Genomic DNA, 12,656 nt, shown 5'->3' on the forward strand with positions numbered 1-12,656 from the left:
TGACATGGCAGATCCAAAACATCATTTCCATCTTGATCCTTGACTTTCTTGGGCTTCCAGGGGCCTTTGGGTTTTCCCTTGAAATTTCCCTGGGTTGCGGCCAGGGCCTCCCCAGGGGCGGCTGGCTCGGCCTTCCGCTTCTGCTTCCGACTGGAATTGCCTCCGGTTTCCTGGGCGACTGCTTTCTGCTTGCCACTCCAGAGTCGATCTTCATCTTCTCCGTTAGCGTATTTGGTGGCAATTTCCATCATCCGATTCAGGGACATTTCTCCGGTCCGACCGAACTTCAGGGTCAACTCTCTGTTCTTGACGCCTTCTTTAAAGGCACAAACTGCTTGGTGATCCGGTACGTTCTCAACTGTGTGATGCAAAGTGATCCACCTCTGGATGTAATCCCTCAGAGTTTCACTCGGCTTCTGCACGCAAGACCGCAATTCTGTAAGGCCTGCGGGTCGCTTGCATGTTCCCTCAAAGGTTGTGACAAACACTCGAGAGAGATCCTCCCAAATGTAGATGCTGCTGGGTGCTAAATGATTCAGCCACGCTCTGGCCGAGCCCTCTAACAGGAGAGGCAAATGCTTCATAGCCACCTCATCATTGCCACCACCAATCTGTACAGCCACTCGGTAATCTTCGAGCCAAGTGTCAGGCTTAGACTCACCGATGAACTTGCTGACTCCAGTCGCCAACCGAAAGTTGGGAGGAATCACCGCGGCCCTGATGGCTCGACTGAAACACTCTGGCCCTGAAACACGTATTCTGCTGCTGGCGGGCGCATCTCTGTTCTGGCCTTCCCGATGAGCCCTGTTCCTGTCAACCAAGCCTTGAACGAGGACAGATCTCGCGTCAAAGCCTGGGTCCCTGGGGTCGACGGGAATCCTCTGCCCAACGCTATGAGGGCGCTTGTCATCTCGATGTCGAGGCGCATATGACCCACTCCTCGGGGGAGGGGTTGGCACTCGACGTCGATCATCACGATCGGATCGGTGATCATACTGCTCATTCCTTATGTACTGATCATGCCGGTCGCCACGTCCCTCACGCCTCGGGGGCGACCGCGGGCTGTGAGCCGACAGGACTGTATCTGTTGCAACGGATTGACTGTGGATCCTATTCCGCGACTGAGAAACAGCGGAATTCTGGTTTCCCGCCGCCCGGAGCAACGCTCTGATCTGTAACAAGCCCCTGCCAGCCTCCGACTGGGAGGGCTGAATCGATTCTGCTATACGGGCCGTGGCGGCCAAATTCTGAACTGGGTTCGGTATACCTGCATCGGCGGGAAGAGCTGGCGTCGACTAGACTCGGGAGCCCGCTGACGCGCTTGCTCGTCGAGTGCGCGCTGGAGATTCTCCAGTCGAGTGCGCTCGGCCAAATTAGCCAAGCGCACGTCCTCCAAGGCCCGGGCCTCAGTGGACTCTCCGACGATAGGAGTGCGGAGTGCGTCCGTGTTCCGGCGGTGAAGCTCCTCTCGCTGTAATGACGTGAGAGGTTCGGGGAGATACTCATCGTGGGGATGCGACGGGTCGCCCCCACCCGCGCCTCCATCAGCGCGAGGGAAACCGGGAGGACTGTGCGTTCCATCGACCGCCAGGATCTCAGCCGTTGGGTCGCTGCTGTCGCACTCGGATGCGGTCTCCGCGGAGCCAGTCAGCAGGTCGAACAGGCCGCAGAGGGATTCGTCAGGCTCGATTGCCGCGACTTGCGGGGCGGCCGACTGGCGAGCCACGGCATGCCTCACCCACCTCTGAAGTCTCGACCGACCGGAGCGCTTGCGCCGGTGGGAGACAGAGCAGGGAGACGATACGGGGGCCGACTGATACTGGGTCGACGGCTGCCGCAGGAGGACGCCACGAACGCATGCGCGGAAATGCGTCGCACCGCGGACGGGGAGTGCGTCGATGTCGAGTGGCGCCTCCTGAAGCCAGGCGGAGTCGTCGGCGATGAACGTGAGCGCACCGAGGCGGATCTCGCGGCCCTCCACCAAAACTCCGCACGAAACCATGATCAAAGGGATCAGAAAAATCACAACTTCTCCAATCAGGCGCTAAGATTCCGGCCCCACGGTGGGCGCCAACTGTCGTGGTTCTAACTCTGACAGTGATGTAGGGGGGTATGTATGGAGAGGCTAGATCTCAGCTATTGGGAAGTTGTAAACACACCAAGATGTATGAGTTCAGACCCTTCGCGGAGGAAGTAACAGCCCTACGTCTCGGTGCCCGGAGGCGGTCGACTGGATTACTGGCGTGTGAATAACAGGGGTGCGAACCCTTCATACTGAGGAGGGGGGTGGCTTATATAGAGTTCGCCGGCCCCCTCCTGCCCTCAGTAATGCAGGGTTTAAGGTATATTTAAGGTTGGGCGTTACCGGTAACGCCCTTAATAAAGTGTGATAATGACCATAAAGACTACTTAATAGCCGACCGTTTGCCTACAGAGTGACTCTAGGTCTCCTGGCAGTCGAGTGGTTGGCTTCATGGTCGAGTGGTTGGCTTCATGGTCGAGTGTCTTGAACCCGTCGAGTGGGATACCTTCAAGTCGATTGAAAGGTGACTTCTCCTAAGGATGTCCCAGGGTAGGGCTCTTTGGACAGGCCCGTGCCCCTACCCTAGGTACAGGGCTTCATCAGCCGGGTGCTTCCTTTTTTTCACGCGCGGGACACGCTGGCACGCGCGCGCTTAGTTGACCCAAACGTTTTTCACTTTTTTTCTTTTTCTTTGCTTCTTCTTCCTTCCGCCTCCGCCTGATCCCATCTCGCCTCCTCCATTGTAGCGCGTGGAGCAGCTCGCCGTCGGCCATGGATATAGAGGTTGCAGCCCCGCTCTCATTCCCACCTCTTTTTTCTTCCTTCTCCCTCTCTTCCCTTTTCCTCCTCCTCTCTTCCCCTTTTGTTGCAACCGGCGACAGGCAAAACGCCGGGAGGACCGAGGTGCCCGTGCTACAACCATGGCCACAGGGGAGGAGCTGCAACCGTGGTACTGGGAGAGTTGCAAACGGCGTTTTCTCGTGCTACAACTATGGACACAAAAAGCTACAACCAGTAGATAAAAAAGCTTCATCCAGACAACAAAATACAGGAAAAGTTACAACCGTTTGACAAAAAGCTTCAACCCGCAGATGAAAAGCTTCAACCAGAGATTGACAAATCTTCCTCGACGACGACCATGGCGTCTCTCTGTGATTTTGCTGCAACCGAACGATAGAGGAAGATTTCACCCAGGCGCTGCTCAAAACGACAAAAGTTTCAGTCGTTTACAGAAAAGCTTCCACCATAGAGGGGAAAAGCTTCAACCATTGAGAGAAAAGCTACAACCGTGTCAATTTTTTGCTATTACCATCTGTGTGTTTTGCTACATCCATTCATGCGGTCATGGCACTTTTTTACGACAGAGGTGTGACCGGCGACGACGAGGACGGCATTTTTGTTGCAACAGCCTTGTTTTTTGCTACAACAGATGCGGTGACAAATGCTACAACAAGCGGTGACATGCAGCGGACCTGCATCTAGCGGGCTTTTTTGCTACAACGACATCTGTTTTTTGCTGGACCAACAAATTTTTGCTACATCCGGCATCGTTTTTTGCTACAGCCGGCATCGTTTTTTTTACTGGAACTAGTCAAGTGTCTAGCTTCCACCAAGGAAGAAAATGCTTCAACCGTTTGTGGTGGAAAAAACTTCATCCATCCAGAGGAAAAGTTTCAAGAGTGGCATGAGGAAAAATCTTCCACCGCGGGGGAAAAGTTTCAATGGTGGAAAAAGCTTCAAACGGCAATGAAAAAGCTTCAACCGCCAGGAGAAAAAGCTTCAAGCGGTAATGACAAAAAAGCTTCAACCAGGGGAGCTGGGCGAATGACCTGTGGCGACAAGGACGGCGACCGGCGACCGGGGGCGGCAAGGACGGCGACCGGGGGCGAGGACGGCGACCGGGTGGCAACAAGGATGAAGATCGGCAAGCGGGGGCAAGGACGGCGACCTGGCGGCAAAAGGACGGTGACCGGGGCGAGGGTCGTGAGCCGGTGACGAGGACAGAGACCGACGATGAGGACGGCCACTAAAGGGGACTGGAGGCGCGGCGACGAGGACACCGAGCAGGAGCTGCAGATCTAATCCGAGGTAGAAGAAGCCGAATCAATTTTTTTTTGCTGCATCCAGTGGCCACGCAGGCTCGCATTCAAGGGCTGGGGCAGGACCGGCCGAAACTTTCGGCCGGTGCGCGGGCGCCTAGCATCGCCCTGCATTGAGAGTGCTCGCGATGAGTATCCCCACTAGGTCGCCTTCAATGATGGAAGACCGAAAGGACTGAACCGAACAAACCGAACACCCAGGCTTAGTCTAGAGGGGCCGTGCCTGGGCCCAGTTAGTAAACGTGCCGTGACATGACAGGCCTGTTTAGCGTTGGGCGGGCCGTGCCGGCCTATCTAGCCAGCTTTGGCCCGGACCACCTACGATCTGAACACAGCCTAAACTCGAGTCCACCAGCATGGGGACGGCTTTCCCCCTCCCAATTCCCATCTCCCCCCCACCAGATTTCAAATCCCGCACTCCGTCCGCCGCCGCTCGCCGCCATCCATGGACGCCGACGACATGGACGTCGACGAGATCGACTCCCCCGCCTCCGCCTCCGGCTCCCTCTCCGCCTTCCTCTCCGAGCTCGCCGCCCTCCACCGCCGCGCCTCTTCCTCCTCCTCCACCTCCACCTCCCCGCCCTTGTCGCTCCCCTCCCTCACCCTCCTCTCCTCCCCGGCCACCGCCGCCTCGCTCTTCCCCCGCCTCGCGGCGGCCGGCCTCCCCGCCTCCTCCCTCCTCCTGCCCCTCACCTCCTCCTTCTCGGCCCACCCCATCCCCGCCCTCACCGCCTACCTCCGCCTCCTGCTAGCCCCCGCCTCCCCCCTTGCCTCCCTCTTCTCCCCGCTCCCCTTCCTCTCCTTCCTCCTCGCCCTCCGCAAGGCCGCCACCGACACCCATAACCCTAGCGCCGCCTCCGACTCCGGCAACGCCGCCAACCCCCGCAAGCGCAAGAACCAGCGCCAGCAAGCGGCCACGCGGCCCCCGTCTTTCCTTCCGCAGGCTCTCTCCCTGCTCGCCGATGCCGCGGGGAGGCTGCCGCTCGGGGAGTACCCGGATGCGCTGAGGTCGCTCATCGACACCGCCGCCGAGCTCGCGGCCTTCAATGTCCTTGCCGCCGTCCTTGGATCTCGCTACCACGCCGAGGCAGTGCAGGATGTGATACGCGCGCTGGTACCGCTGGTGCTCTCGGGTGGCAAATCGGCTGTGCGGTCGTCCGCGGTCGAGTTCTTGGTCAGAAAGATTGTGCCTTTGGGTGCTGATGAGGAAGGGGAGGAGGAGGGGATAAGGAAGGAAGGGGAGGAGGAGGGGATAAGGAAGGAAGGGGAGGAGGAGGGGATAAGGAAGGAAGGGGAGGAGTTGGGGATAAGGAAGGAAGGGGAGGAGTTGGGGATAAGGAAGGTGGTGGGGTACCTGCCGAGGCTTTTGGCGGTGAAGGCACCGGAGAAGTCGGAGGCGAGGGGGCTGGCTGTTGAGGCCATAGTTGAGGTGGTGCAGGCAATGGAGCCACTTCAAAGGGAGGGCTTCGCTGCATATCTGGTGGCCATGTCCAGGGGCAAAGCAAAGGGACGGCTGTTTGCTGTGGATATGGTCCTGGCGATGCTGCCGGTGCTGTTGCCGTCGGAAATCGATGAATCTGGTCTCCAGGAGGGCTCTTGGGGGCTCAAGTGTGTCCAGGTGTTGGTGGAGAGGTGTTCGGATAGCGCTGGAGCGGTCCGGGCTCGGGCCTTGACAAATGCAGCCCATGCGCTTGATGTTTTGTCTGAAAGAGGTGTGGAGGTCGATCGACTGCAGGAGGTGATGAAGATTGGGAACATGGGTCTTGGAGAGTTGTTGAGGAGAAGGTGCATTGATGATAAGGCTGCCGTCAGGAAAGCTGCACTTGTGCTCATCACCAAGGCAATTGGTTTGATTGGCAGACCTGTCGATGAGTCGCTACTTACTGCAATGGGGGCTGCGTGCTCTGATCCGCTAGTCACCATTCGCAAGGCGGCTCTTGCAGCCATCTCAGAGGTGTTCCGGAAATTCCCAGATGAGAGTGTGACAAAGGAGTGGCTTCAGGCTGTGCCATCGCTGATGATTGATAGTGAGACCAGTATCCAGGAGGAATGTGAGAACTTGTTTCTTGAACTGGTTCTGAACAGGGTCTGCCAAGCTGCCAATTTGAAACTGGATGATGATTCAGTCAACTTGGAGGAGCTGTTCCCGGACGGGACACTGGATTTGCTGAAAAGCATATGTGATGGAGAGGTTGTTCCCTGCATAAAAAGGATATGCGCAAGCCTTGGGAAGAAGAAAAAGCTGAGACCAATGCTTGCTAGTTCACTCCAGAATATAATTACAATATCTGAAACCTTGTGGTTGAGAAGTTCTAAGCCAATTGAGAATTGGACTGCACCAGCTGGGGCTTGGTGGCTTCTTTCCGAGGTCTCCTCATTTGCGCCTAAATCAGTTAACTGGAAGTTCCTCTCTCACCACTGGAAACTCCTTGATAATGTTGGCCAAGAAGGCAAAGGTAAAGCTTCTTCTGAAGGGGAACCAAACTCTGCACTCTGGGCTGTGGATCGTGTTTCACTCCTGCAAACTATTTCAAATGTCTCCATGGAGCTACCTGTGGAGCCTGCAGCAGAACTGGCACACAGCTTACTCACGCGGATTGAAAATTTTGATATGAACCTGAGTGAGGTAATCATTTATTGAATCCAAAGCAATATCTACTCTGGTGCCAATAAGTTTTTCATGTTACAGTGGAGTCTTGCACTCTGTTATGTCATGGACTGCTGGACTAGTCTGGCAACTGTGTTCTGAATACACCAAAACCCCAGTTAAATCCTCATAAGTCCAGGCATAAATCTACTAGATCCCGTTACATTGTACACTAGCTCTATTCCTTGTGATAGTGGGACTTGGAGTATCTACTGAGAGTTATTGTAAACTATTGTATTTCATAAGGCCTTGAATGTAGGTAAACATGTTATAGTTATTTAATAGGCAGAACTGTAGACCCATAAGTCGTGTCTGGGTATCATACACCTAAATATAATCCAAAGTATGCTATGTTAACTTTCTGAAAGGGATATACTTCCAGCTTAGCTGTAGCAACTACCGCACTCACAAAATGGCCCTGTAAAAACCCACCAGTTACAGGTTTGGGCTCGAATCATAAGATAATGCAGTGTCTATGCGTTGCTTTGATTATTTGTCATATATCTATTATTTGTCTATCCGAAGTTCTGCAAAATGTTCCCAATGCATTCGTGTTATCTCTTCAATGACAGATTTCTGGGTTGTTGAGTAAATGCATATCAAGAAACGTTTCATTGACTGTAGCTATATTAGGTATTGTAGCGTACTGTATCAACAATAGCTAGAGGGCTGGCCTGGGGCGTGCACTCATCCTTGCTCTGCTACTGCATATCATTGTTCTGTACCAACATCATTCCTAACAGAAGTAGGATTTATCCATATCTTGATGGCAATGTTTTATTTCATGCACATACAGGTCGATGCCCATGTAAAGTCACTGAAAACTTTATGTAAACGGAAAGCGAAAACGGCAAAGGAAGCTGAAGCACTAATAATGAAGTGGGTTCAGCAACTTATCAATAAAGCAGTTGATAATCTAGAACGCTACATAAAAGGAACATCACAAGATTCCAGGGGTTGTAGCTACAATACTCCTCTGACTGGCAAACTTAAGGGAAGAAAGGAGGCATCCACATCAAAGGAGATGTCAGAAGCTGTTATTGCCGTCTTCACCGTTGGATCAGTGATCCTAGCTTGCCCTGATGCTAGTGTGCAAGGCATCATTCCTTTGCTGCACACAGTCATAACCTCTGGAAACCCCGAGCCAAGACCAACAATGCTTGCAGGTGGAGCCGTTTCTTTCAATGAGGTAGCTCCATCATTATATATACAGTCGTGGGATACAATGGCGAAAATATGCCTTGTAGATGACAAACTAGCAAAACGATATATTCCGCTCTTTGTTCAGGTGCGTCCCCTCCAACTGCACTCCTGACTGTTCTTAACAAATAGACACTCAGTGTTACTTGTATAAATCAGGAGCTTGAGCGGAGTGATTTGGCCACCCTCCGGAATAACATCATGATAGCAATGGCTGACTTTTATGTACGCTATACAGCACTAGTTGACTGGTGAGCTTATATCTCTGAATGGTCACCCTTCAATAACTCAGTTACATCGTTTATTTCAAGCAGATATGCATGTTCCGATATATTAGGTGGTGTCGGCTCCTGTACATCAGATGTAATTGATATGCACACTTTGGGATGTTCACACATATTTTTATTCACACAATGAAGCATGATAGAATTACTCCCCTTGCCTTTTTTTCTTGGGCTTGGCCATTTTTCAAGTTAAATAGTTCCAGTGCTTGATCCAATATGAGCTTAGGTAACTCCATTTTCTATGTCTATAAAATGAAAAAAAATCATATATTAAAAACTGAGAGAGATACTTGACTTCAAATTAGATGGTACGGGAGCATGAGCTGCAGCTATTGCTGGCAATTAAGATCAAAATAATAAGAATGTCTTGTGGCATATACCAACAGCAGTTCTTTTGATTCTGTACATTCTGTTTTTGATGGTAATTACCAAAAGAAAAACTGTAATTGTTTTATGTGAAGACTACCATAGTATCTTATCAGCTACACTGCACATGTATTTTTACATATAGTTAATTGTTAAATTTGCAAATATGAACTTACACTGACCCCTCCTTTGTTTTACAGTTATATGTCAAAAATAACAAAAGTGCTGCGTGATCCCTGCGAAGTAGTACGGAGGCAAACGTTTGTCCTACTCGCGAAGTTGCTGCAGGTGCTTTGTCATTCTTTCAGTGTCACTTCCTTTGTCCCACAACATAAGATCCTTTTTCAAGCTAACATACCTTGAAAACGATCTTATATTGTGGGACGGAGGGAGTACATCTAAATATCCATGTGGTAATTAATTGAAGCTATTCTTTTACATAGAGGGATTACGTAAAATGGAGAGGAGTGCTTTTCCTTCGGTTTCTGCCATCTTTAGTTGATGAATCGGATAAGATAAGGCATTTGGCTGACTACCTATTTGGAAGCATCTTAAAAGGTTTACTTATTTTACTCTTGGTATTCTGTATCATTTCCTTAAGTCACTGCATGCCTAACATGAACATAAATGTTGCAGCCAAAGCGCCACTTCTTGCATATAACAGTTTCATAGAAGCTATCTACGTCCTAAACAATTGCACAGGACATGGTGGATATAGTGAGTCTCAGTCTCAGTCTCAGAGTTCTCAAGGGTCTCAAAGTTCAGACAGAGGACAAACCCTTTTCGCGATACGGTAAACATATATATGCATGATGTTCACTTTGTAAAAACCATGTCCACCTTTACCTGACATTTATTGTGACTTTCTTATTGCAGGGGAACTGACGAAAGTTCAAGGTCAAAACGAATGCACATATATGTGTCCTTGTTGAAACAAATGGCCCCGGAGCACCTTCTAGCTACATCAGCCAAGTTATGTGCTGAGATCTTAGCAGGTGTTTGTGATGGCTTACTAAGTGTTGACGATGCAGCTGGAAGGGCTGTAGTTCAGGTATGTACCTGTCTGTATATTGCGGCAGATCACATGGCGCTGGACATAAACTATATGATTTCCTAGCGTTTTGTGATGCAAAATATGTTTTTTTCCCTACAGGATGCTCTACAAATACTAGCTTGCAAGGAGATGCGCATCCATCCCAGCATCCTCGCGGACAATTCCGAGATGGACGACGACGGTGGAGATGGTGGGACGGCCAACGCCCTCCAGGCGGCCAAAGGGAGGGCGGTGACCCAGGTGGCAAAGAAGAACCTGATTCAGATCGCGATCCCGATATTCATCGAGCTGAAGCGGCTGCTGGAGAGCAAGAACAGCCCTCTGACGGGGTGCCTGATGGAGTGCCTGCGCACCCTCCTCAAGGACTACAAGAACGAGTTCGATGAGATACTGGTGGCGGACAAGCAGCTGCAGAAGGAGCTCCTCTACGACATGCAGAAGTTCGAGGCCGGCAAGGGCAAGTCGTCCAGGGACGGAGAGGCCGCCGGCCCCAGCAGGAGCTCTCCGGCTGCTCCTGACCCGGGTGACGCGGCTGCAAAGGCCACGGCGCGGTCGGTGCTCAAGGAGATGAACCGGAACGTGCCGACGCCGCCGCTGCACACCATGAGCGTGCCCAAGGTGAAGTCGGTGCTGGGCACTGGGGCGCTGAGTGGCTCGCGCCGACCGGCTATCCTAGAGTCAGTGAGGCGGCTCGAGCCATTTGGATCAGACGATGAGAATTAGCATGCTAACAACTTGCAATCCAAGGTAAAAAATAGAAGGCCTTTTACTTCTATTGTTGCATGCACATGTAGATATGATGTACTCCCTCCGTTTCTAAATATAAGTCTTTTTAGAGATTTCAATACGGACTACATATGGATGTATATAGACATATTTTAGAGTGTAGATTCACTCATTTTGCTCCGCATGTAGTCCGCATTGGAAGCTCTAAAAAGACTTATATTTAGGAACGGAGGGAGTACTTACTAGAACTTGATATGTCCATTCCCAATGAGATCTATGGATCAGTGTGGCTTTTCTTCCCATTTTTACTGGTATTCTTCAAACATGAATAAACAAGTTTTGTGAATAGTAGCTTATGTCTTGAAGTTCAAGCGTACTGAGCCTAGGGAAAAAATACATCTTGATGTATTGCTCTCTATTTTGTGATGATTATTAACATAAGCATGCTTACTCATCCTAAGTCATTTATTCTCATCGGCAATGGGAGATATCTACATACTTCTCAGATATGTTGTGCAGTACTTTCCTCTATTCACCGGTTTATAGCTACGGGTTTTGTGTGCAAAATGTGCTCTTCGAGCTTCTTTTTTTCCGCATGGCCCAACTTTGCATCTCAAGTCCCTACTTAGCTAAATTGGAAGTTATCTCATTTCTGGACCACAACTTACTGTTCTATATATGCACCTTCACTGGGAGCGGTTCTTAGGGCTAGTTCTTTTGGGCAGCTTAAAAAAATAAGCTGCGCCTCTTCCCAGCTTAAAAAATAAGCCGCCCCCTAAATTTGTTGAGACTTCTAAATTAGTTATCTCATAACTAGTTTAGAAGCCCCAATGTATGAGAGGCGGCTTATGGGAAAAGCTAGGGAGGAGGTGGCTTATTTCTTGAACTGCCAAAAGAACTGGCCTTTATATTTCTTTTGTGAACATTATCCTTAAGCCAATAAAAATGAGAGAAGTCCTACAGTAAAATGCCATAAATATGAATTATCCACTTAACATTCAAAAACAACTCTATAACATCTCAGTTATTATTATTATATTATATTTATATAAGTAAGACATGACAAGAAATTTTGATTTAGCTCAGTTTTGTTTTGTGCTACTTTCCTGGGTGATTGCCCATGTCATACAATTGGTTTCCCAAACTGTTTCCAGCAAAGAACAGGCGGCGTTCTTTTGTTTTATGAATGGGACCATGTGAAGCGCATATATCAGTGCATTGATGAGCAAATTCTCTACAGTAATACTCCCTCCGTATAGAAATATAAGACCGTTTAGATCAATGAAGTAGTGATCCAAACGGTCTTATATTTCTTTACAGAGGGAGTACATCTCTACTTGAACTGCTATTTTTATATCCATTCACCTTTTGGACCATACATTTTGTTAGTCACGGCTCATTGATTCTCTTCATTTTCAGGAAATGGAGTTAACATTGTTTACCATTCAAGGTGTGTGCATGCGAAGCCGCTTTACACGTCATGATGTTTACAAGACAGAGCAAGAGCAAATTTGTGTTCATTTCATGGGGCATTATGTACTGAGATGTCATATGCACCTGCAAGAGCTTTGATATTATTAGGGATAGCACTTTCAGAAATATGTAACTGTATCATGATGCTAAGAGGGACAACTTATACTACTAGGCTCATCTTCTCAATGAGTTTCTTTTCTTTTTCTCTTTACTGATTGATTCTGTAGATGTGTAACTGTAATCGAATGGTGTCGAGAAAGCTCAAATAATTGCAAGTGCTGTCTTAACTAGTTGTACAATAATTGCTCAGATGTATCTTAGCAATGCAGCTCCAGGCTTTTGAACTTCTATTTACACGAGAAGAGGAATACAAAGAATTCCAGTTTTAGGCATAAAAACATCATCAGTTTGTTCCTCTGAATGTATTAACATGTACAACGAATACAAGAATGAACAGATGGCCTGACACCAGAGAATAAAATTTGCTGGACCACTATGGTTAAACTCAAATTTTTTGCTGGACCATAGAAATCTTTTCTTTTTCTGTTTTACAGGGCCTATCTTCTACTCCCTCTGTCCCAAAATGTAGAACGTTTTTGCTTTCCACGTACAAAATCCCGAGCGTAACGAAATTTTCTTCGTTTTGACTTTTACCCTCGCCCCGACATTTCTCTCCCAAGTTCCCTCGCCCACTCTTCTCTACAGCTCCCATTCCCTGTCATGGTGGAGACGGCGCTCTACCCCATCGACACCATCAAAACCAGGCTTCAGGTGAGCCGCTTCT

At 49.6% G+C, this 12,656-nt stretch overlaps 1 protein-coding gene across 2 annotated transcripts; it reads left to right on the forward strand.

Annotated features, from left to right (window-relative positions):
• Positions 1–4,476: 4,476 nt before the first annotated feature.
• Positions 4,477–12,174, forward strand: LOC125511084 (binding protein). Of its 2 annotated transcripts, XM_048676364.2 has the most exons (9): positions 4,477–6,748; positions 7,566–8,057; positions 8,129–8,220; positions 8,820–8,907; positions 9,063–9,177; positions 9,256–9,412; positions 9,496–9,670; positions 9,773–10,420; positions 11,819–12,174. In XM_048676364.2, exons 1-8 carry the CDS (start codon positions 4,568–4,570, stop codon positions 10,394–10,396), a joined length of 3,924 nt encoding a protein of 1,307 aa, XP_048532321.2. In that variant the 5' UTR covers positions 4,477–4,567; the 3' UTR covers positions 10,397–10,420; positions 11,819–12,174. The 2 variants fall into 2 exon arrangements, with proteins under 2 accessions (XP_048532321.2, XP_087378225.1); XM_087522099.1 differs by having other exon boundaries at positions 4,478–6,748; positions 9,063–9,412.
• The last annotated feature ends 482 nt before the right edge of the window (positions 12,175–12,656 follow it).

The sequence above is a fragment of the Triticum urartu genome, chromosome 5A (assembly GCF_056163025.1).
Source record: "Triticum urartu cultivar PI428250 chromosome 5A, HENAU_Tu73, whole genome shotgun sequence".
NCBI classification, from domain to species: domain Eukaryota; kingdom Viridiplantae; phylum Streptophyta; class Magnoliopsida; order Poales; family Poaceae; genus Triticum; species Triticum urartu.

Coding starts and splice junctions, on each gene's coding strand:
- LOC125511084 (XM_087522099.1), top strand. CDS start 4,568: ATGGACGCCGACGACATGGACGTCGACGAGATCGACTCCCCCGCCTCC. Junction 8,058..8,128: donor ATATTCCGCTCTTTGTTCAG/GTGCGTCCCCTC, acceptor TGTATAAATCAG/GAGCTTGAGCGGAGTGATTT. Junction 8,221..8,819: donor TATACAGCACTAGTTGACTG/GTGAGCTTATAT, acceptor TTTGTTTTACAG/TTATATGTCAAAAATAACAA.